Source organism: Spinacia oleracea, chromosome 3, assembly GCF_020520425.1.
Source record: "Spinacia oleracea cultivar Varoflay chromosome 3, BTI_SOV_V1, whole genome shotgun sequence".
Classification (NCBI taxonomy): Eukaryota; Viridiplantae; Streptophyta; class Magnoliopsida; order Caryophyllales; family Amaranthaceae; genus Spinacia; species Spinacia oleracea.
In genome coordinates, this window is record NC_079489.1 from 837,340 (window position 1) to 860,143 (window position 22,804).

The 22,804-nt window shown below is 38.4% G+C and overlaps 5 protein-coding genes and 1 non-coding gene across 8 annotated transcripts; 2 read left to right on the forward strand and 4 right to left on the reverse strand.

Annotated features, from left to right (window-relative positions):
- The first annotated feature begins 1 nt into the window (after window position 1).
- On the forward strand, window positions 2-3,308 carry LOC110782379 (probable pectinesterase/pectinesterase inhibitor 59). The gene is made up of 2 exons (XM_021986517.2): window positions 2-1,197; window positions 2,377-3,308. Exons 1-2 carry the CDS (start codon window positions 264-266, stop codon window positions 3,066-3,068), a joined length of 1,626 nt encoding a protein of 541 aa, XP_021842209.2. The 5' UTR covers window positions 2-263; the 3' UTR covers window positions 3,069-3,308.
- A 3,196-nt stretch (window positions 3,309-6,504) lies between these two features.
- On the reverse strand, window positions 6,505-10,421 carry LOC110782266 (transcription initiation factor TFIID subunit 11). Of its 2 annotated transcripts, none has more exons than XM_021986383.2 (5): window positions 10,264-10,421; window positions 8,965-9,297; window positions 7,972-8,059; window positions 7,735-7,834; window positions 6,505-6,830 (listed from the first exon to the last, which is right to left on the reverse strand). In XM_021986383.2, the coding sequence occupies exons 2-5, from the start codon at window positions 9,288-9,290 to the stop codon at window positions 6,703-6,705; spliced, it is 642 nt and encodes a 213-aa protein (XP_021842075.2). In that variant the 5' UTR covers window positions 9,291-9,297; window positions 10,264-10,421; the 3' UTR covers window positions 6,505-6,702. The 2 variants fall into 2 exon arrangements, with proteins under 2 accessions (XP_021842075.2, XP_056694190.1); XM_056838212.1 differs by having other exon boundaries at window positions 8,965-9,292; window positions 10,264-10,419.
- Window positions 10,422-11,375: 954 nt separating this feature from the next.
- On the reverse strand, window positions 11,376-12,276 carry LOC110782267 (pectinesterase inhibitor 11-like). The gene has a single exon (XM_021986384.2). The coding sequence runs from the start codon at window positions 12,191-12,193 to the stop codon at window positions 11,564-11,566; it is 630 nt and encodes a 209-aa protein (XP_021842076.2). The 5' UTR covers window positions 12,194-12,276; the 3' UTR covers window positions 11,376-11,563.
- Window positions 12,277-14,466: 2,190 nt separating this feature from the next.
- LOC110782380 (pentatricopeptide repeat-containing protein At4g25270, chloroplastic) lies at window positions 14,467-17,484 on the reverse strand. The gene is made up of 2 exons (XM_021986518.2): window positions 15,854-17,484; window positions 14,467-15,286 (listed from the first exon to the last, which is right to left on the reverse strand). Exons 1-2 carry the CDS (start codon window positions 17,068-17,070, stop codon window positions 14,740-14,742), a joined length of 1,764 nt encoding a protein of 587 aa, XP_021842210.2. The 5' UTR covers window positions 17,071-17,484; the 3' UTR covers window positions 14,467-14,739.
- A 229-nt stretch (window positions 17,485-17,713) lies between these two features.
- Window positions 17,714-22,226, reverse strand: LOC110782381 (probable UMP-CMP kinase 2). Of its 2 annotated transcripts, XM_021986519.2 has the most exons (8): window positions 21,979-22,194; window positions 20,607-20,658; window positions 20,355-20,472; window positions 20,107-20,263; window positions 19,409-19,489; window positions 19,133-19,240; window positions 18,763-18,828; window positions 17,714-18,152 (listed from the first exon to the last, which is right to left on the reverse strand). In XM_021986519.2, the coding sequence occupies exons 1-8, from the start codon at window positions 22,054-22,056 to the stop codon at window positions 18,138-18,140; spliced, it is 675 nt and encodes a 224-aa protein (XP_021842211.2). In that variant the 5' UTR covers window positions 22,057-22,194; the 3' UTR covers window positions 17,714-18,137. The 2 variants fall into 2 exon arrangements, with proteins under 2 accessions (XP_021842211.2, XP_056694191.1); XM_056838213.1 differs by lacking the exon at window positions 20,607-20,658 and having other exon boundaries at window positions 21,979-22,226.
- On the forward strand, window positions 22,204-22,277 carry TRNAI-AAU (transfer RNA isoleucine (anticodon AAU)). The gene has a single exon. It is a non-coding gene; the product is annotated as a tRNA-Ile (tRNA).
- Window positions 22,278-22,804: the final 527 nt, after the last annotated feature.

The following is a 22,804-nucleotide window of genomic DNA, read 5'->3' on the forward strand; positions in this document are numbered from 1 at the left end:
TAAAACCACCCTAGCCAAAATCAAATAGATCCATTGTTTAAAGCAAGCATAATCAATTTTTATCAGTATTTTTATCTGGTACGAATGAGTCACAACTGCAATAAATATTCATTCAACTCTTCTAAATTTTCTTACATAAAATAACTATATATAAGTATTTCTATACTTATATAACCAAAACCTCTCCTAGAGATCCGAGTCCCTCTTATTCCTCCCTACACCAACGCCCTAAACAATTTTTTTATGCCCGTCAATACAAGAAAATGGCATCATCCCTAAACTTCATATTATTCCTCTCCTTAACCTTATTTGCCTCGATAGCCCGTACCGCCTTCTCCGAGTTTGACGACCCCGGCGGTGACGCTCCCCACGACGAAATAAACAAATGGTGTGACACCGTCCCCCACCCAAAGTCATGTAAGTACTTCATGGCTCGAACACCAGGTGTGTTCGAGCCAAAACAAAAATCCGATTTTAGGAGAATGATAGTCGAGGCGGCCTTGGACCGGGCCATGGCGGCCCAAGGCCACTTATGGATGTGGGGTGAAAAGTGTGCTAACCATAGCGAACGGGCCGCATGGGCCGATTGCATTAGGCTCTATAGCCACACCATAATCCAACTCAACTACACCCTATATGGCTTGACTAGTAACTCAAGTTTCACCGACTTCGATGCTCAAACATGGCTAAGTTCCTCCCTAACCAACCTCGACACGTGCATGAGCGGCTCACGTGACATGAACGTGACCTCGTTCATATGGCCTCACGTGGCGTACAACGTCTCGGACCTGATCTCGAACGGGCTAGCCGTAAACGAAGGGCTAATCGATGAGTTTGTCAACACCACCACAAGTAACTCAACCAACTCAACCAACTACCCTAGTTGGGTGAGCCACCATGAAAGAAGGCTCATGAAAGTTTCGAGGCGGTTAGCCGCCTTGAACGCGATGTTCGTGGTGTCGAAGGACCGTTCGAGCCCGTACCGGACGGTTCAATCGGCCATCGACGCGGCGGCTAGGAGCCGTATAAGAGGGAGGAAAGTTATACATGTTAGAAGAGGGGTTTATAAGGAGAATATATATGTAGGTCCTTATAACAATGATATTATGTTGGTTGGTGATGGAATGAGGTATACTATTATTACTAGTAGTAGAAGTGCTCGATCTGGTTATACTACATATAGTTCTGCAACTGCTGGTATGTTTACTCACTAACTTCTCCATCTCCTTTTATGTCATGCTTTAATTAAGAAGATAATGTAGTTATGTTAGTTATGCTGATCGATAGGAAATCATCTGCAGTGGCGGATCTTGAGCTGTTTATATAGGTTGCAGTAAGAAAACTAATAGTTTAAAATATGTACAATTATACTGGGTTGGAACTAAAATTACACTATAAAGTTTTTCATCCGGGGGCTACTAGGTCACCCCAGCCATAGTAAAGGTCCGTCACTGGTCTACTTATCATATGTGATAGAGTTATCTTATGGTATAAGATGTTTATGGTAGTATAAGGGTTCTGTAGGGTTTGAACTTAAATTTAACTTAAGTTTTTGGGAAAAGGATCAAACTATTAACTTTAGACCCATTCTTATTATCATTCTTGCAAAACAACTACAAGTATTAGTATTTACAATAACATTAACTTACATAATACGAAGTAATAAATTACTCCGTAACTAATATGAATTGTGGGGTGAAGGGTTAAATTTGTTTTCGAGGGAATTGTGACCAGGTTAGTCACTAATCTAATTTAAATTCAATTAAACAAAAATAATTCATTCATGCCCATATAATTGAAATGATTTAAATCTATGAAAAAAGAGTCAAAATAGAAGATCTAGATCTTAATAGTTTATGCAAGTATTTTAAAAAGTTTTGGGTATTTAATGGAGCATCAATCATTGACCAAAACTTTAAGTGACTTGAAGCAACATCCTGCTAAGTCTGACTTTTTAATAAGTACATAATTATTAAAGTAGTTTTCTAACTATTATTCACATTTAATTATTTCTAATTAATTAAAGTCAGTACTTACTTGACCATTAGGCACGGTGGCCCTTGTGCTAAGCAACATTTCATGTTACCATGCATTAACTTGTTTCATGTTACTACATTTTCACTCTGTTTTTTCTTGTCCCATAATATATTCCTATGTTTGACAAAACAACATATGGAGTACGAAGTATTAAATTTTATTCCCCGTGTTATATAGGAAGAAATTCAAAACACGAAAAAGGAAGAAATTTACACGAGATACTACGTATATAAGAACATTTTGATGATTCAGAAAGGAGTAGTAAGCAAATTTGAAATATTTAGGAACGAAGGCAGTATGTATACAATTGAATCTAACATTTTGTTTTACCTCTTGAAGGTATTGATGGGCTTCGATTCATGGCTCGTGACATAACCTTCCAAAACGCGGCTGGGCCTGAAATGGGCCAAGCTGTGGCGCTTCGGTCGAGCTCGGATCTTTCGGTTTTCTACAAATGTGCATTCCTTGGATACCAAGACACCTTATTTGTACACTCACAAAGACAATTCTACAAAATGTGCTACATTTTTGGCACAATCGACCTTATTTTTGGTAACGCGGCTGTTGTGTTCCAAAGTTGTATGATCTATGCTAGGGTACCCGTTTTAGGCCAAGCAAATGTCATCACGGCCCAGGGCCGGGTCGACCCGAACCAAAACACCGGGATCGTAATGCACGGGTGTCGGATCATGGCAGACCAAGACCTCTCGAGAAAAATCCGGACCGTTACCACTTACTTGGGTCGACCATGGCAACAATATTCTCGGACCATCATCATGAGATCGTATATGGGCCCATTGGTTAACGGGGCGGGTTGGATGCCCTGGAAGAGTAGTGGTTATTTGAGCACCTTATACTATGCAGAATTCGGGAATTTCGGGCCCGGGGCAAGGCTTCATAATCGGGTAAGATGGCCCGGTTACCATATTATCACTAGACCAAATGCAGTGAGACAATTTAGCGTTGAACGGTTCATCGCAGGCCGGAAATGGCTGCCTGAAACCGGTGTGCCCTTCAGCCCGGGTGTCTAAATCGTAATTAGTTTACTAATTATTTCACTTGGTGATTAATTTCTCATTGATCAGATTAGTAGAGAAACTACTACCCAGGGATAATTTTTACTCCCTTTACTGTTTGAGTAATTATTTGAAGATTTATCAGGTAGTATTATTCAAAATTGTTTTTCTGAAATTTGTTGATTTATACATAATTTATTCATGTAAAAATAGAGGGATTGGAGGAAATAATTTTAGGGCTGACATTTTCCTTCAGTATTTGTATTTCAATGTTAAGCATATCTGAGTTTGGATCTTGGTTTTGGATCAACTTTTGTACATTTTACCTTAATGTTTTCTTGTTCATCTGAAAAAAAAACACAATTCTAAAAATATCACTTCGAATTCTACAGAGTATTTTTATTCTTGATTCATCATGAAGATGATGAAGAAGATGAAAGTTTCTCAAAGCTTACCTCCAATGGTGTCGACGATTCCAATTGATCTAATAGCAACAAACATACTCCCCAGATTACCTGTGAAATCTCTTACCCGTTTCAAATGTGTTTCCAAACATTTTCTAGCTCTAATTTCCTCCCCAGAAATTGTTGACCTTCATCTCAACTTCAACAATGGCAATGATTTCCTCTTCCTCTACGGGAAGGATTGTTTCCTTAATTCCTTAAACCCTGAAATAATCCCTCCAGTAAAATTCCCTCTTTTCGATATTTTCAATTGGGATGTGGGTCTTGGATCCTGCAATGGTTTGTTCTGTCTTAATCTGGGCGACTTTGAACGCACCATCTTGCTCAATCCATTTACCAGAAGTTTCAAAGAAATCCCCACTCATCCTATGCAGAAGCAGAAAGGTATTTTGCATTTAGGGTTTGGTTTTGATGATGTAATGCTAGACTATAAATTTGTCAGTGTTCTAACTCCAACTATTGATGAACATGGTGTACCTAAAAGTGATATTATGGTTTATAGATTGAATTCCAATACCTGGAATTGTATTGAAGCTAAAACATATAGCTACCCCATGTCAAGGGTAAGGATGGGACCTGGGTGTGTTGTCATGAACAAAAACTTACTTCATTGGACTTCATGGGACACCATTTTTGGTCCAATTATCGGATTCATTGTTTTGATCTCCGAACTGAACAATGGAATCAAGTGCCATTGCCCAAAAGGTTTAGAGTTAACTATTTAAAAGTCGAGATTGGAGATTGTTGATGGGTGTTTGTGTTTGTTGGTTGAGTATCGGGGTAATTGTTCTTTTGATGTATGGATCATGAAAGACTATGGAGTGAAAGATTCATGGGTAAAATTGTGTCACATCCAAAGGTTTCGTACCCCTTGGAACTTTAAGATTACTCCTATTGCTTTCTTCAACCTTGAAGTTATGCTCTTCCAACATAATACAATATTATATAGGTACGACATTAGAGATAAATCCTTTACTGAGGTCGAGCTCCATGGGATCCCTTCTAATAAGCTTTTTTTACAAGCTCATGTATGCAAAGAAAGCCTTGTCACCATTCCTGGAAGTAGCCAAATTACAGCCATCTAAATCCAGCACAGCGCAACGGGTGTCTAAACCGTAATTAGTGTACTAATTATTTCGCTTGGTGATTAGTTTCACATTGATCAGATTTGTAGAGAAACTACTACCCAGGGATAATTTTTACTCCCTTTCCTGTTTGATTAATTTCTCATTGATCAGATTAGTAGAGAAACTACTACCCAGGGCATGCTTGGATTGAGGGTAATGTTTTAAAGGGGTAATAAAAGTCAAACTAAGGTAATTGAAGGTGATGATGAGGGGTTGAAGTGGTGGCAAAGGGAACAAGCTAGTGTTGGCAAGAAGAAAATAAAAGGGAAGGGGGAACAAATACCCTCATTATGGGGGGAATAGTTACCCACCATCCCACTAGGGTGATTATTACCCTCATTTAGGGGGTAATTACTTCCCCCCTTCCTCCCTTCTCCTCACAACACCACCACTACCACAACTTCTCATCACAATACCACCACACCACCCCCCTTGCAACCACCTCAATTCAACTTCATTGTCCTTTTATTATGGTGGTTTGACTGAACACTGATGGCTCGTGGCTTGATATTGATAATGCTGGTGGAGGAGGGGTGTTAAGGTGCAAAAAAGGTCTTTGGCACATTGGCTTTTCAATCCACTTCAAGAGCCTCGGTCCCTTATCTGCTGAGCTAACTGCAATCAAGGAAGGGCTTCTTATAGCTTGGGAAAGGAAGATCACTCGATTGGAGCTAGAGATAGATGCCAGCACCTTGAAATACATGCTTAAAAGTCCTGGTGGCTATCAGGAACACCAGTTGGCCCCGCTGATCAATGATGTGGTTACTTTACTCAATAGGAATTGGTATGTCAACATCTTCCATGTGAAAAGAGATGTGAACAAAGTTGCTCATGGGATGGCTGAGATTGGGCGTAGGATGTCTATTGTCAAGGCTTACCACTTCCAACCTCCTCCGAATGTTCTTGATGATTACATGAAGGAATCGATTCCAAGAGATGCTGCTTAGATCAGATGCTTGTTCGTCTTGAAGGATGAAGTACAGTGAACAGTTGGCTAACATGTCTAACTTCTCCTATTTTGCTTGTATTATAAACTCCAGGCTAATTTCATCGTACTGTCATGGCTTTATTGGTTTTTGGTTGATGCCTTTGACAACTCTAGCTGATCTAGTTGTATGAAAACTCTTATAGAGGCCTTCATCGCCTCCTATTAATATAATTCCTATCTTTGCGTAAAAATAAAAAATTATTTGAAGATTGATCAGGTAGCATTATTCAAAAATGTTTTATGGAATTTGTTGATTTATACATCATTTATTCATGTAAAAATAGAGGATTTGGAGGGGAAAAATTTTAGGGCTGACATTTTCCTTCAGTATTTGTATTTCAATGTTAAGCATATCTGAGGTTGGATCTTGGTTTTGGATCATCTTCTGTACATTTTACCTTCTTGTTTTCTTGTTCATCTAAAAAAAAACATACAATACTAAAACACGAGTTCCATAGTAAAATATAACTCTCTTTATATATTTAGGTCGCCTTTGCGCATGGCCCGAGGCCCAACCCAACTTGAAAAGGCCCGGCCCGACATGAGCACGAAAAAAAAACACAGCCTGGCACGAGCACAAAGTCGTAGGACGGCCGGGCCTAGGCCGCATATTTTTGGAAAAATCACGACAAGACACAACACGATTCGACCTAACATAGTGCGCTAATTTAGTAAAATTAGGCTTAGGCACGACGCCGGACCCGGCCCGGCACAACAGCCCTTGGGCCCTGCTTTGAACTTTTCAGTTCGGTCCCGTCCCAAAGCATAGTGGGCCTGGCTTGGGCCCGTCCGGGCTCACAACCATCTTTACGCAGTTGCGCTACAATCAAACATAATGCACTGCGCAGACTCTAGTATGCACTGATGCAAGATACAGGATTAAAAGAAACTTCAGCATAATATTTCAAACTAATTGATTTCAGAGTACCAAACTTTGAGGTTCTTCAACCTTGACATAAATATGAAGTTCTAGCAAAATTTCAACTGCAGAAGTCATTCCTAATGACGAAAATAATGAGGAGATATTAACACGAAGAAATGCACAGTTTTTCTAGGGTAATATTAGCACCTTAGTGGAAGAGCCTTGGAACTGATCTTTTAGGTACTTTGCCTTCAACCTTCAGCCTTCTATACGATTCTCTGATGTGGCAGGGTCTAATTGGGCCAGAATCCTTTCTTTCAGCCATCACTATTTTAGCTGCAATGAAGCAGTATGGTACAAATCAAACTTCAATTAACATCATTATCTATATTGCACACCAAAACTAGAAACTCCATCTGTCTAAAAAGTCTATTTTGCTTGTCTAGTACTTCGTATTTCTATACGTTGGTCAGCAAAATCTATGATGCACCGAGTATAACAGAAGGTGTGAAAGTTTCAGACTTTGAGATACGGAGTTAGGGATGGCAAAATTAAATGGATATCCATTTACATCCACCCGCAATGATTAAATGGATGGATACCCGAACTAAATGGATGAGATGCGGGTGACGGATGAAGCAGGTGACAAATCGGATACAGATGGCCATCGCTCCATCCATTTATCATCCATTCATCCGTTTAATATATTTTTTCACCCAAATTTTAATAAAAGTATTACATGTTCAAAAAAACATTCATCTGTTATTCACCCGTTTCATCCGCGGATGACAAATGGGTGGATGCGGGTGGAGCGGATCGATAAACGGATGGATGGGGGTAAAGCCCCACCCGATCCGAATCCTACTCATTGCCATCCCTATACGGAGTAGAGGTCATTAAACTGGTTGGATTTATCAAGGGTGCCCTCAGAACTATCATAGTGATCAAGGATGTCCTCAGAACTATCATAGTGACTAAAGGTGCCCTTAGAACTATCATACGGAGTAGAGGTCATCAATCTTAAGCATACTATCATAGTGATCAATCTTATGCAGCATGTATAAGCTAAAAATGAGGGGGTTTTCTTTCTATTACAATAGAGACTTAAAAGATGGGATAAAGGTTTGATGATACTGAGTACTGACACTGCTCAATAAACTACACGATAAGTAATACAATTCTATAGGACTCTCCAACTTCCTAATTGCAGTTTTTACATCTAGCAAAGAAGAACACATACCTGTCTCAACAAGCTCCCCGACAAACATTTTTGCAATTCCAGATACCACAATGGTCATAGGTATAGAAACCTTCTGACTGCCTGTAATACTCACCAGCAACTGCATTGAGAACATGGAAAAAGTTTTAATTCAAAAGTTAACTTGACGTAGTTATTTAACAGAGTGAGCTTCTCTGTATGTTCCATGCCTGGAAAAGATATCCTGCTTGAGATATCAAACATGTAAAAGAAGTATACCCTTTTCATGTTGGATTTCTGGAAACCAGACCTCCGAAAAGATTCGTATCTGCTCATTTGTTGCTCTGTAAATTGAGATAAGATGGTCCTGAAAGTAATAACAAATGCATAACTACTCATGAGAAAAAGTGCACATGTCTATTACATCCAAGGTGCACCAAGTTTTTAGAACATTAACATATAAGCAATTCTATCATGCATAAGAAAATGGATGACATGAACGAAGAATATGGCTTCCTCGTTGCAAACCATGCACACTATATTGCCCAGGAATCACTACAAAAGTACAAATTGAACAACGCCTCTACAAGACAGATCCGATCAGCATGACTACCATGAATACAGAACGGAAAAAGCATTCAGCAAAGACAAACTCATTCATTAAAACCAAACCTTCCAGTCTCCACATAAAACTGACACTGATGAGGAATCACTCAATTAACATACAAGTTCACTTTAAATTTTTAATAGCTGAATCAGAAAAAGTGTGCATGTCTATTACATCCAAGGTGCACCAAGTTTTTAGAACATTAACATATAAGCAATTCTATCATGCATAAGAAAATGGATGACATGAACGAACGAATATGGCTTCCTCGTTGCAAACCATGCACACTATATTTCCCAGGAATCACTACAAAAGTACAAATTGAACGTCTCTACAAAACAGATCCGATCAGCATAACTACCATGAATACAGAGCGGGAAATGTATTCAGCAAAGACAAACTCATTCATAAAAACGAAACCTTCTAGCCTCCACATAAAACTGAAACTGATGAGGAACCACACAATTAACATACAAGTTCATTTAAATTTTTAATAGCTGAATCAGAGACTCATGCAGGTCATAGTCAATGTTGATGTATAAAGGTTTGTTAAAGCATGTATTTCGAGCTCATATTACACACAGTCAAAATTAATATCAAAGGATATATTGGAGAACGGTAACACATGTAAATAGTATGTCTGAAAAGCATTGAAAGTCACATACTGCATCTTGGCCATTTTGTCAGGGTCACCAGTAGACGGGAGCTTCCCGAGCTCAACCTCCATGTCGTCCTCATCTTCTTCTTCTTCCTCTTTACTCTTGTTACTGGGCTGATTGATTCTCGCCGAAGCTGGCGGAGCAGCTGAAGTTGATGGGACATTAGGATGAACTACAATATCCATTCCCCCCTCTTCCTCGGGTTGATTAGCATCGTTTGCAAACGCTTCATCAAGTTGGGCTTCCATATCATTGGCTGCAGAAGGAGATTCAGGTGGTGACTCCTCTTGCTCTACAAATGCCGCTTCAAAAGGATCCTGTGACTGCTTCATTCCTGCCCTACACAAACAAACCGGAAAAAATATCAGTAAAACTCTTGTCATTGAATATGGCTAACGTAAAGTGGCTATCCAATTATGGCACAATTAATGGGAAACAACATATTGGTCTAGGGGGAATTATGAGATGAATCAGGCTCCATTCTACGTCTCTACTCAGTTCATAAACACACTTCAAATAATCTCAGAAATCATTAATGGGAAACAACATATCGGTCTAGGGGCAATATGAGATGAATCAGGCTCCACTCTACGTCTCTACTTCAGTTCAAAAACACACTTCAAATAAGCTCAGAAATCACGAGCCTGGAACTCTCAGGCTCAACTCGAGCTCACGAGACTATGCAGCTCAACTCAATTGCTCAACTCGAGCTCACGAGACTATGCAGCTCAACTCAATTGCTCAACTTGAGCTCACGAGACTATGCAGCTCAACTCAATTGCTCAACTCAGACCTGTTAAATATGATACCTGTTTTCTATTTCTTTTCTTCTTTTTGGGAGTAGTGGGGCAATGTGGATATCATAGGCTGTATCAAAGTTTTGAAAATATAATTTGTACCAAAAAATAACACAAAATCAATTTCTTGAAGCAAAAATTCAATACCTCGTTTCAACAACCATTCAAATCAATCAAGAGTCCAACAACAATACAGGAGATTTAACCTAATAATCCAGCAACTAAAACCCAGCAAATTGGCAAAATCGGGTTTAACCTAACTCTAACATCTACACCAATTCTGTAATTCATACACATTCAATTAAAAAGGAGATAAAGAACTTAACTCAATTAATCAAATATATCATTTCTTAGATGACAAAATACAGATTACGGAACGATGAAATTAGGGTTTTCCAACAAATTGATTTCCTCCTTCGTTCGCGATATTTCAAATGCGAGAAAGTGAAAAATGTGATTGAAAAGCTAGAGACGGGATACCGGAAAAGGAAGTGAGGTAGAGACTTACCGGTGATGTGAAGAAGTTTCCGATGAGGCTTCGCCGGCGCCGATGAAATGGGTGGGACGACAGTGGTGGAGAGGAGAGAGAAAGCGCACAAAGAAGATCAAACAATTGTTTTGATTTTTTTGGTTGGAGAGTGCCAAACAAATTTGAATGACAGGGGTTTTATACGGAGTATTCTGCTATTTATAGGTACGGATGTAAAATCGGGTCATTGATCGGTTACGGATCAAGTAGTACCCGTTTGTTGTCGGTCGGTAATATTTAGTGTAGGGTTATTATGCCCATACGGAATGAGTGTGTAAAATTTATAGGGTCGCTTCAATTTTATTGGATACTGATCGGATTGAGTCAGTTTTTGACAGCTCTCAATAATAAACTTATATTTCCTTCGTCCCTAAAAATTGACCCATTGCAAATTTTGGTTAAACTTTAAAAACTTTGATCATGAATTATCATTAGCTTGTACGGATTACGAAATAATATGCGGAGTAGTCATGCGGGACCTTGTTAGATTCGTTTCAATTTATTTACGTGTTAAGTCATGTCTTGGAGACCGCAAACAGTCAAATAGGACAATCTTTTAGAAAAAGGGGAAGTACAACGTATATTGTAACTTCTTTTTTCATTTTGGATTAACTATAAAGTCAGTTCGTTATCATGTTTTATTTTTAATTTTTATCTCTTTGAAAAATTATAAAATGGAGTAAGAATTTGGTAAATCAAAAGAATTTACAAGAATTTGTACTTTCAATTACTACATGATTTAACAAAAAATTGAATTGCATGTTTTTGGTTCATGATTTTGGATTAAGTCCAATTGAATTTTGTAGGATACCCAATTTGACTAATTAGAATGGATCACACTTCATGGCAAAAGAGGTCAAACTAAACCCAAGAAAATTGAGTCAACCAACCCTTAGACAAAACATTATCTAAACACAACTATTTGGACCGACTTGAAATCCGGATTTGAGCTAAGAGCATATATATATATACAATTAAATTGCGCGCATGTAATGTTCCTTTTTAAACGTTATAAGTCAAAATGGACCAAACTTTAGACCATACAAGGTATGAAAGAGCCAATAAAGGGGATTTTAGTCGAAACCAAGAAATAAAAACATACGTCGTATATATTCCTTTCTTATCCACTATACATATTACAAAACCGTACAAAACCGAACTAAAGAAAGGGAGAGTATTCCTCCAAAACTTTCTTACCTCATTACATATCTTTGGTAGGTCACATAAACATTACTAATAAAAGTACTCGTAATTATACTATTGTACGATATTATTATGATCATACATGTTTAGGAGAGTACTTATTAGCAAACTGATTAACCAAAGCAAGGGCATTACTAGTACATTGCATAACACCTTCTAATTGTCCCTTAATTGCAATTTGGACCCTACCATTATTTGCACCTTGGTCCTGAAACCCATCAACACAAGTATTCTCATTCGTGAGGGCTGCACTAGCCCAAGTTTGTACATTACTCATATGCCATAAAAATTCCTCGGGCCCACATCGGGCCGCGGCTTGGAATTCCCGGACCGACTTACTAAGCCGGTCCACCGTGTCCCCGATAACCTCTAAACAGTCCTTGACCGACCCAATTTCTTTGGGCCTTAGCCCGTTTGATTGAGCCAAGTGGGCTATGTAACTCTTAGCGTAACGGGCCTTGGCTAGGGTCACTATTAGAGCTGTTTGGGCCAGTTGGCGTGGGCTTTTATGGATCTTGTTGGCATAGGAGGAGAGAGCTTGTACACAAACTGTTGGGTAGGCTGTGCAACTGCATTTTGTTTGGATGAAGTTGTTTGTAGAGGTGGCGGTGGCGGTGGCGGCGGTGGTGGTGGTGGCGGCCGTGGCGGCAAAGGCGGTTAGAGAAAGAATAGAGAAGATGAAGAATGGAAGAGTGAGATTAGCCATGATATTTTTTTTTTTGGTGGGATGAAAATAATGTAATGCAATAATGTTGAAAGATGTTTGTAGTTATATATTAGAGGTTGGGAAGGAAAGTTTTTGTGATAAATGGTAGGGGAAGGTGTTCACATGTCATGGTTCTTTTTCCCATTTGGGAGGTCCCATTTTGAGCTGGATTTGTGTTAGATTTCACAACTAGTGCTAGTGTAACCGATAGGCCGTGTTCAGGTCTAAATTTTTGATTCAGTTATTTGACATAAAAATTTATGATTTTGACAAAAAATGAAGTGTCGTACCTACGTACAAGGTTAAGGATGCGAGACGTGTATTTGAGGTAGAATGAAAAGTACAAGTAATTAGAAGAATGACCATACTGAATCAGCACATATCTCAGGTTAGCCAACCTAACTATACAGGTCAATATTTAAGCCATTCTAAAACGTGGCATTCTTATCGTTGCATTCTTTAGTTCTACTATAAGTATGGGCAGACTAACAATATCTGCAAGTTGGTTTTGATGAGGTATGAATCAAATGATGAGTGGAAAGTCATGGGCATACATTAGTTGTCCTTTTATTAGGTGTAAGAAGTTATATTTTCCATACTATAGTACGCAACAAATTGAAATATATAGAAGTATATTTTGAGGAAACGGGTAACTAGTTATATTTTCCATATTATAATACGCAACAAATTGACATATATAGAAGTATATTTTGAGAAAACGAGTAACCTTGTAAGCAGTGGCGGATCTTGGCCAAAAAATTACGAGGGGTCAAGGTTTAAAAATTCAACATTGTACTGAATATAAATGTATTTATTTAATCAATATATCACCGACATTTTATATGTACTTCGTATGTTTAAGCTTGTATGATTAGCAATTTCAAAAACCTTATTAGGGGTGTGACCCGAATTTTAAATGGCCCCGGTGAAAAATCCTCCCCGATAAGTAAGTAACTTCCCCGATAAATCAAGAAGTGCAATGTACTCGTTAATAAGTACTCTACTAGGAGTAGTACTTTAAACCCATTAATAACTTCTGTAATATATACCGACGTAAATTTGTTTTTACGGATTGGATTTGCAATTTTTTTGGCTCCGCAAATTATGGAAAATGTGAACTCAGACAAGAAAGTAAAAAAAAAATCAACTGCTTTACTTTGCAGATATTGTTCAATGTGAAATGATTATAATGTGAATAAGAATCTCTGTCTGTATTTGATTCTTGGAAAGCGAGCACAAAGTAAGCATAATCTAATTGTATAAACGGGTCAGGCCCACACCAAGCCCGTTTATTTCGTGTTGGGCCATACCGTGCAGTAAGTTTTAAAAATGCGGCCCAGACACGACTCAAGCCCACGTGTCGTGCCCACGTGTCGTGCCCTCGTGCCTAAGGTTTAGCTTATTTCACTCACTTTAACACGATTTATTGATTTGTTGTGCCGTGTTTTTCCAAAAAATTTATGCCCCAAGCCCATCACATGGCCCACAACTTCGTTTCCGTGTCAGGCCGTGTTTTTTCGGTAATGGGTAGCTCCATCCAGTGCTATCTTTAGGTACAATCCCAAACACAGCATGCTGCAATTTGACATTTTACATTCTTGCCATAGATGTGCTTGACTTTCTAGTACTTCATATATTATGGACATAAGCCAAACTTCTCCAAACTTCATTATCATGCCCATTTGTTATTGCAATTTGGTAGGACAAAGAAATGGGTAGTTATACATATACATGCAATTTGGTAGTTGAATATTGACAAAAGATAATTCAATCCCAAAGGACTATCACATCTTATTTGAAATAGACTTTCTTTAACAACCTTCCAATTATGTACAGTTTCAATCTCACAGGCAATGAATTAATAGTAATTAAGAAGAAAACAACATTGTTCTTTTTGGTGCAAATGAGCCACGAAAGCGGTATAAATTACAAAGGTAGGAGATGAGATTCAAACATAACCTATCATACACAGACCCACATCATTGGCAGAAGAAAACAACATAGTAACAAGACATAATTGGTAGAAGAAAACGACACGGTAACAAATGCGGGAGAGGAGATTCAAACATGACCTGTCCAGTCGTAACCACTAGGCCAATATATCATTGGTAGAAGAAAACAACATTTGCAACAATGATCTTCCTACAAGCCAAATTCGGCGAGGACGTTACCATGGATCGGAATTCTCTCCAATACTTAAGATGGTTACATGGGTAGAGGAACTAGAACAGAGGTTTGGATATACATTTGTGCCATATATAAATCTAAACCTCTATAGAAACAACTTTCCAATTATGTACAATTTCAATCTTACAACTTACAAGCAATAAATTGTTCTTTTTGGTGCGAATGAGCTATGAATATGAAGGCATTATAAATTACAAATGGGGGAGAGGTGATTCGAACCTGAGACCTATCATACACAGACCCTCCAGTCCAGTCTTAACAGATCTTCTTGCTAGCCAAATTCGGCGAGGAAGTTACCATGGATCGAAATTCTCTCCAATTCTTGGATGTATAGAGGTTTGGATGTACATTTGTGCTATCTACAAGTCCAAACCTCTTTCAACCATCATTGTTCTCACTCTTTCTGAATCATCTGATCTACCCAGAAGTTCATAAATCTTTATCAGCAATTCAAAGTTATGTTCATTATCAGGTTCCAACTCAAAAAGATGCTGAGCAGCAACCTCACCAATTTCTGCATTAACATGCAAGAAACAAGCATACAGTAATGCACCCCATACTGTTGGACCAGCCTCAAACTCCAATTTTCTTTCTATAATGCCATAAGCTTCATGAATTAACCCTGCACGTCCGTAAAGATTAACCAAACACGCGTAATGTTCCATAATTGGGGTGATTCCATACTCGTCTTTCATCAATGAGAAGAAAGACTCCCCTTCTTTTATGAACCCTAGATTTGCACAGGCTGATAATAGGGCCACAAATGTGACTGCATCAGGTGTTGTTGCTGCACCATTGTTCTGCATCTGGTTAAAGTAGGTTAATACTTTAGGATCATTTCTATGTGCAGAAATGATTGAATTCCATGAGAAAGTATCCTTTTCTGGCATGTGGGAGAACAACCACCTGCATTTAGGGGTGAGCACAACAAGTACCGTGTCAAAATTTCAGGAATCGGAACGGGACCTGTTGCAACACGTTTCTAAAAATGAGAACCAAAACCAGGACATAACCTGTTCCAACAGGTTTCAGTTCCGGGTACCATGTAATTTTAAAAATTTAAATGAATTATTATTAATTTATTGAAAAAGAAGATAATTTATGGCTTAGACTTTGATTGTTATATAGTTTGAGCTTAACTTGCAATTCTATATTTTCTAAAAATTAACTTGGATTGTTTTATATTTTGGGCATATGAAGCATTTTTATATGGCATGGTCCCTTATTTTGTGTATTTCATATAAGTATTAAAATCGGCGCGTACAAGGTACCCGTTCCGAAAAATTGAGAATCGAAACCTGTTATAACAGATTCCCAATTTTGTTACCCAGGACCGGAACCGGAACCTGCACAGCAGGGTTCTGGTGTGCAGGTTCCCAATTTTGTTACCAGGGACCGGAACCGGAATCGGAACCTGCACATTGCAGGTTCCGATTCCGATTCAGGGTACGCTAACTTTTTGCTCACCCGTACCTGCATTGATCTAAAAGACCATGGTTTGAGTAGAAAACTATCAGAGAGTTTGTAATAGGCAAGCTCCATTCCAGTCCTCTACGAAGAACCCATCCATGCATTTGTGCTCCAATTGTTAACGATGAAGTTTTAGAGACAATTGTTGATATGGTAACATGATCAGGTTCAAGCCCAGATTTGAGCATGTCATGGAAAATCTCCATTGATTTGGCTAAAAGTCCATGGTGAAGATACCCTAATATCATCGAATTCCATGAAACCAAATCTTTGTTGGCGATTTTGTTGAAAACTTTCCTTGATTTTGCAATGTCACCACATTTAGCATACATGTCTACAAGAGCATTCAACACGAACACATCAGTGAAAAACCCAGAACGAACAATGTGTCGATGTAATTCTTCCCCAACATGAATCGACCCGATTCCACTGCAAGCCATTAAAGCTCGAGGAAAAGTATGGCTATCAGGCTCAACACCTTCTTCTTCCATCTGAAAGTAAAGTGCAAGTGCATCTTCAAACATTCCCAACTCAGCATACCCAGAAATTAGAGAATTCCAAGCAAAAGCAGAGTCGTCATTTCTCTTAGGCATTTCATCGAACAGTTGGTGTGCTTCCTCAACTCGTCCATTTGCAGCATATAATCTAAGCAATTTTGATACAACCCCAACGTTTTTGCTCAATATCTTTTGTGGGATTAAGCGATGGATTCGAACCCCATGATCAACGGCCTTCAATTGGAAGCAAGTTTCAAGAAGTGAACAATAGGTTTGAGTATCAACAATGATGCCATTTTTGCGTCTGGCTTCTTCGAGGTCACGAACAACTGCATCAAGAGCTTGAATTCTGGTTTGGTTTTCTGGGGTTTGCTTGACTGGGAGAAGTGGGGTTGAAGATGAATTTGGGAATGAAAGATTGTTGCCTTTGTTTGGATTAGTTAAATGTGGATTGTCGTATCTTGGTTTGTTAAGTTTTCTGGTTTTCTTAATCTTGTCAGTGAGAGAACTGATTGTTAAAGAACAGAGATTGGTGGATGATGAAGTTGCCAGCATTTTCGTAGTTTTACTGTGTGTTTGAGAAATGTTTCCAAGAAACAAACTGTTGTCAATAAGAAGGGAGCTGTGGTAAAGATGGGTGCAGGCCCGGGCACGGAAAAGGTACAGCCCAGTACACATACGAAGTCGTGGCCTCGTGGGATATGGGTTGAGCACGGGCCACATATTTTGCCAATCCCCAGTGTATGGGCAATCTTTCTAAAAATAGTCACCTACGCAGAGACATTAGGAGAGAATAACGGAAAAAGCACGGTAAGCCACGACAAAGTGTGGGTTATGGGCTGAGCCCGGGCCGTGCTTTTTGACCAATCCCAGTGCATGGGCAATCTTTCGAAAAGTAGTCACCTACGTAGAGAAATCAGGAGAGAATAACGGAAAAAGCATTGTCACGCAAAGCACGACACGCCATGACAAAGCACGCTAAATTGAGTAAAATCGGGCTAGGCACGAATGGTCCGGCCCGACCCTGCACGAGGGAACATGGGATTGGGCCGTGCATGGGTCGTATTTTCCAGTTCATGTTCAAGGCACGTGGCTCGGCCCAAAACACAATACGGCGCCAGTCATCTTCAGCGCTATACGGAACTTGGAATCGAATCCTATCTACATCATCAATCGTAACTCCGGCAAATTCCACAAAATTTTCACCACTGCATCACATCGTCCGAATATACGAGACTACCCCTTAGGGCATTTTATGTACTAGAGATGCTAATCAAAACCAATTTTCCATCTAAAAAACATTCATAAGTGTACATATTCGAGTTTTCGTGAATGCATTGGCGAAAATATGAATTCTAGAGAGCAATAGAAATGAAGTATTCGCGTCTCAGTAAAGATATTCATTCCACCTAGCAATACAGATCTGATTGTATGCTAATCACTGCATCAGTTTTCAGTTACAAACAGATCTGCAGTGAACTCATGCAGATGGAAGTACCAAAGATATAATGAAAAGCTATACAAAAAAGTATTTATTTTTCAGTTTCAAAACTGGTATTTTTATCCACTTACTAAAACTTGAGATGGAAGCAGAATTGGGAGTTGGCGATTGCTCCGACTACCAAAGTATGTATCGATCCCTCTCGTATTGAGAAAGATTCGGCATTATCCTGCAAGCTATAAATGTCGATATTGAAAAATGTCGCCGGAAAACCTTCAAAGGTGCCAAGAAGGATCCATCTTGAAAAAAACAAGGATCTCCTTCACTATTATTTCTCCTCATCATGCCATCATCTAAATATTGGCTGCCAAATAAACTAGAAAGATTAGATTAAGAAAAACTCAAAAACATAGGAAATGACAAGAAGTTCTTAAGGCATGTTTGGTATAAACTTAGGAATGGAAATGAATAAAAAGGGGAAATGGTAGTGTTAGCTATTACCAATATTAGTTGTTTGGTATACCTCAGGAAATAAATCACTTGTAACAAATTGGGGATTGAGGAGGGTAATAATGTTGTTACCATAGGGTTGGGAGAGGTAACAAATGGTGGTAAATGGTTACCCTTAGGAAATGGATTGTGTTACCACTCCTCTCATACCAAACATTAGGTAATGGAAATAGTTAACTGATTCCATTTCCACCACTTAAAAACTGTATACCAAACATGCTCTTAGAGTTTCAAGCAATCTGTATAGCAGCAGAGTGTCGTATTTCGTGGCTACATGCCTACTTTACTAGGAAGGAAACAAAAGAGCCTAGTGATGTACTCTTAACTTCTTGATTGTCAAGGTTCATGCGGCATCTCATTGATTAATTTTAATGGAGTGTTATGTTTTAACCTACGAATGATATGTACACGACTCACGAGGAAAGGAGTTTCAAGCAATCCCTCTTAAAACCAAATGGCAATACCTCATATGCAGACAAAACCTCGCGAACTTGACTGGATATTTCATCTTCTGTTCTATCTCCATTAATCTGCAAAGACAATCTTTTCTCGGTTACTACGACCATCAACTGAATATTCGACTTTAAAGTAAAACCAAGCAATGAATAATAGATACTTTGTATGTGCTATCAGTGTAACAGCCTCATGATGCTGTATACAAAACACAAGCACTAATCAAAGCAAAGTTTGTCTATGAAATGTCTGAAATAAACAACACCAGAAAATACTGGCTCACTACTACAAGTACTTTTTACTACTGCAACTTGAATTTATTCCAAAAGGCAAAACAAAAAATAAACCATTAGACTTGTGAATTGTAATGTCAGTGATTACCGTGTGAAGTATTCCTTTCTTGGAGTAGTATTTGACAACAGGAAGACTTAGTTCCTTGAACACTTTCAGACGAGTTTTGACTGTTTCATCATTATCATCAATTCTTCCCTGAAACAAAGAAGAGATTTTACTCATTTCATACACAAGCTTCCAAGAAAAGCAAAAACATTAAAACTGGACCTAGTCACAAACTTGATCTGCTTGAGACCAATGTTTTCTACTCAAATTAAGAACCGTGTTAGCAAACTAGATTTTCAACCTTAAAATGAAAAGCACCTGTTTACGGTTTAGGATTCTTTTCACCATCACTTCTTCAGGACAATCAAAGAAAAGCACAAGATTTGGTTCTGCTCCAATCTGCATCAGAAACAGGACAAATCCAAAAATGAGTGGAAAAGCTCCTTTAAGGGGAATCTGTAAGCTCATGGAGGTAATAGAGATGAATTTGTGTTGGATATGTAAGAAAAGTCATATATCAAGGCCCATGGTAATGCTAATTCACCTCAAGTATCTCACTTTCTTCATAGATCTTCATTACCATCCATTATTACTTGAGGTGGTATTGTGTGGGAAATGAAATTTATGAAGAAAAACATAAGTTTGGTGATGGGATAGCACTACCACGGACATTATGAATTTATGATGTTATTTTCCTTGCCAAATTACACTCAAGTCCATTCCCATTACAAAATCATTTATCACCCGGCTACCAAACGGGCCGTCAATATCACCTCTAAAGTAGTGATGACATTTTTTGAAGAACAAATATAATTACAAGTGGATAAGCACTACTGAGGACATTGGCTTTAAACTTTACCTTCATGAAAGAGGAAGACAAACCACCTAAACACTAGTATATTTCCTCTAGAACTTATTAGATATAAATATGTACTTCAATTTTTACCCTTAACCCTCCTTGTAATAACCTGTCTGTCAGGGGTAGACAGCCTTTAAGGAGAGAAAAGGACACTCACGATCCGTTCATATGCCACCCGATTCTCTTCAGTTCGTGGGAATCCATCAATCAGGAACTTGTGATTATCTGTAGAACTGATAGACTTCAGGATCAACTTAACTGTAACCTCTGAAGGAACAATTTTCCCCTCTTTGATGATTTCAAGAATCATAGAACTGAAATGGAAGTTTTGCAAGTAACTTTTCAGTCTCACAAGGTAAATATCAAGAACAAATAATCAGTAAATGAGAGAAATGTTATTAGTACCCATTTTCACTCTTAGAAGATATTTCGTGTCTTAACAGGTCTCCTGCACTCAAATGTGTAAATCCATATGTCTCCACAATCTTTTCACACTGCGTACCTTTCCCACTTCCAGGGCCACCTATGAGCATAACGATAAGTCAAATTCATATTACACATCTCATAAAAATCTAGCATTTCGGATTGTCAAATGTCATAATCAGCTCCCTCTAGCATCAAGAACACATGGCCAAACAAAAAAACCAAGGGTACTACCCAGGACAAAAGCTATGAATTGTGACTTCTCTTTCAAAATTCCACCTTGCACCTGCAGAAGATAAGGAAGCATAAACACTTCAAATTATGGTACAACCATTTAGCTACAGTTTTCCGGCTACAAACAATCACAACTCCCATACAGAATACAAACTGACCAAGTGCTTAAATAAGGGATAATGTTTATTGACACCACTAGAAGATAGAGAGAAACCGTCACAGACTCTCAACATTAAAACATAGGGATTCTGTCCATGTGACAAAAGTAAAGCAATCTAAGCTATCTGATATTGTTGAAGGCTAAACAAACAATCAACTATGTTTTTAGTAACTATTAATATGCCACCCTGCTCAAGCAAGATCCAATTGAACTTTATCTTAGTACTTATATCCACCAATCACAAAATGTAACGTGGTACATTTTCATCATAGAGTTTTAAGATACAATGCAATAGTCATGAGTTACCGGAGATGTAGTATCCGTACTAAATGTTTTCAGCATCCTTGATTATGAGTCATATCACTACCTGATCGATATTTCTTAATTAGGAAGAATGATAGTTTCGTGTGAAACAAATACATATTCTAAGCAACTAAAATACAGTTATACCACAGATAACACATATTTTAGCAGAGTAAGACCAACCATAAACAAATAGTCATAATTATGTCCCTAAATTAAGATAGGGATATTGTTTTCTCTTGAATCAAAAAACCACAAATCCTAAATTTCCCATGCTCTAGCAACACGGTTAAGTAAAGCAAGAACACTATCAAATTACACATATTAATCATCCATATAAATTAAACAGCTAGAGTGCCACCGCCGTCTACAACAATCTCAAAGGTCTCAAATCAAGAAAGCAGCAGACTCTCTTCTCAAATGATTAAATGAACATCATCAAATTCTTAAACCCATTTACCCAACTCTTCCCTTTGGCCAATTCCTCTACAGTTCCTCACAATCACACAAATTGCCAATCTAACAGTCAATTTGTAACCTCTGAAATAAATTATTTAGCTCATCAATCACAAATTCACAATAGGATACTTTCTCTACATTCTTAATACGGTTCCAACTAAAATTAACAAAACCCAGAACAATCAACCCAGCAGAATAATATCTAATAGTCAATTTGCAACCTCTGAAATGAATCACTTAGCTCGTCAATCACAAAAGTCTATTTTTCAACATTCTGTTGTTTTTGTTAAAAGGGTTATTTTCTCTACATTTCTTAATGCGTTTCCAACTAAGGTTAACAAAACCCAGAACAATCAATCCAGCAGAATCAGATTTAATGTATTAATAACCAAATATCTTTCATGAATGAAGTAAACCCAGAAATCAAATACAAAAGTGGGGAAAATGTACCTGATTTACATATGTATGAAGAAACGAGTTGCGAGTTTGAAGAAGAGGAGAGAGATGGGAGGAGATTCGTCTCCACATTTTGGTGTTTGTAAGATTCGATGAAAAATTGCAGGGCGGTTTTGATCATGTGTTTTCCGCCTTTTCACTGAGACATTTCGTCGAACAGTTAGGCTGCATTAACAATGCATGCTTCCAGGATGAAGAGATGATTCAAACTTTCAGACAGGCCCATTAGCTCAGCTGGTTAGAGCGTCGTGCTAATAACGCGAAGGTCGCAGGTTCGAGACCTGCATGGGCCATTTATTTTTTTTATCTTTTCCATTTATGCTAGACCAATCCGCCGACAACAGTGATCAACCTTCTCGTCTCACGTGCTCCAAGTAAGGGTAAAGGAACTGGCCAAAAATTTGCCAACAACGATCAACCCTCTCGTCGCAGGTTCGGTACCATTATTTTTTTTATCTTTTCCATTTATGCTATATGATCACCAAGTTTTTTTTTTTTTTTTTTTTTTGTGGATAACCAAGTTGTCCCCCGCTGATAGGCAATCACTAACCCTCTAGTCTTGCATGCTTCAACTACGGGTAAAGGACTGGCCAAAAATCCGTCGACAAACAGTGATCAACCCTCTCGTATCGCTTGCTCCAAGTAAGGGTAAATGGATTGCCAAAAAACTGCCGACAACAGTGATGAACCCTCTCGTCTCGCGTGCTCCAATTAAGGTAAAGGGACTGGCCGAAAATTCGTCGACAACAGTGATCAACCCTCTCATCTCGCGTGCTCCAGCTAAGGTAAAGAACTGACCAAATTTCTTTTCTCATTCAAA